Here is a 499-nt window from a genome sequence, read left to right as displayed (position 1 = left end):
AGCGGCCCCCAGGTAAATTGAGTTTGAGACCCCTGGTTTAGCGGATTAAAAAAGCTGATTGGGCTGCATCCGGCCCCCGGGCCTTAGTTTGCCCATGCCTGGTCAAGAGGCTTAATAACCTTAAGTAATAAGTATGTCAAAAAAAAAAGCAGCACAAAACACAAGAAGAAGGAAAGAAGAAAACTGAAATCACGATGAGGACCAAATTGTTAAAGAAACATATCAGGAAAGGAATTGTGAGAAAATAATAATTACATTTAATTCTAATTTGTTGGAGTGACTAATGAGTGTCATCATGAGTCCAGTGTCACCCAGTACTGCTAAAGTAAAAATAAACTACTTTGGCACAAAGATATTAAAATAAATACATTTACTCAAAATGTTACCTGTTTCAGATCTAGTGTAATGGTGATCCAGTGAAACTGTCGTCCATTTTTGATGCTTGGACTCTGCCACCATTGGTTTGTTCCATCAATCGCATTTGTAATAGAATGGCGCC

The 499-nt window shown here is 38.5% G+C and overlaps 1 protein-coding gene across 1 annotated transcript in view; it reads right to left on the bottom strand.

Annotated features, from left to right (window-relative positions):
• The window catches only part of lama1 (laminin, alpha 1), a 38,894-nt gene that overhangs the window by 33,037 nt on the left and 5,358 nt on the right, over window positions 1–499 (bottom strand). Inside the window, exon 3 of the mRNA XM_025062274.1 lies at window positions 387–499. Within this exon, the coding sequence (XP_024918042.1) occupies window positions 387–499 (113 nt within the window). The remainder of the gene's footprint in view (window positions 1–386) is intronic.

The sequence above is a fragment of the Cynoglossus semilaevis genome, chromosome 1, assembly GCF_000523025.1.
Source record: "Cynoglossus semilaevis isolate Cse_v1.0 chromosome 1, Cse_v1.0, whole genome shotgun sequence".
Lineage (NCBI taxonomy): Eukaryota > Metazoa > Chordata > Actinopteri > Pleuronectiformes > Cynoglossidae > Cynoglossus > Cynoglossus semilaevis.
The sequence above is the reverse complement of the archived record's forward strand: the minus strand, read 5'-3'. Positions and strand labels throughout refer to the sequence as shown.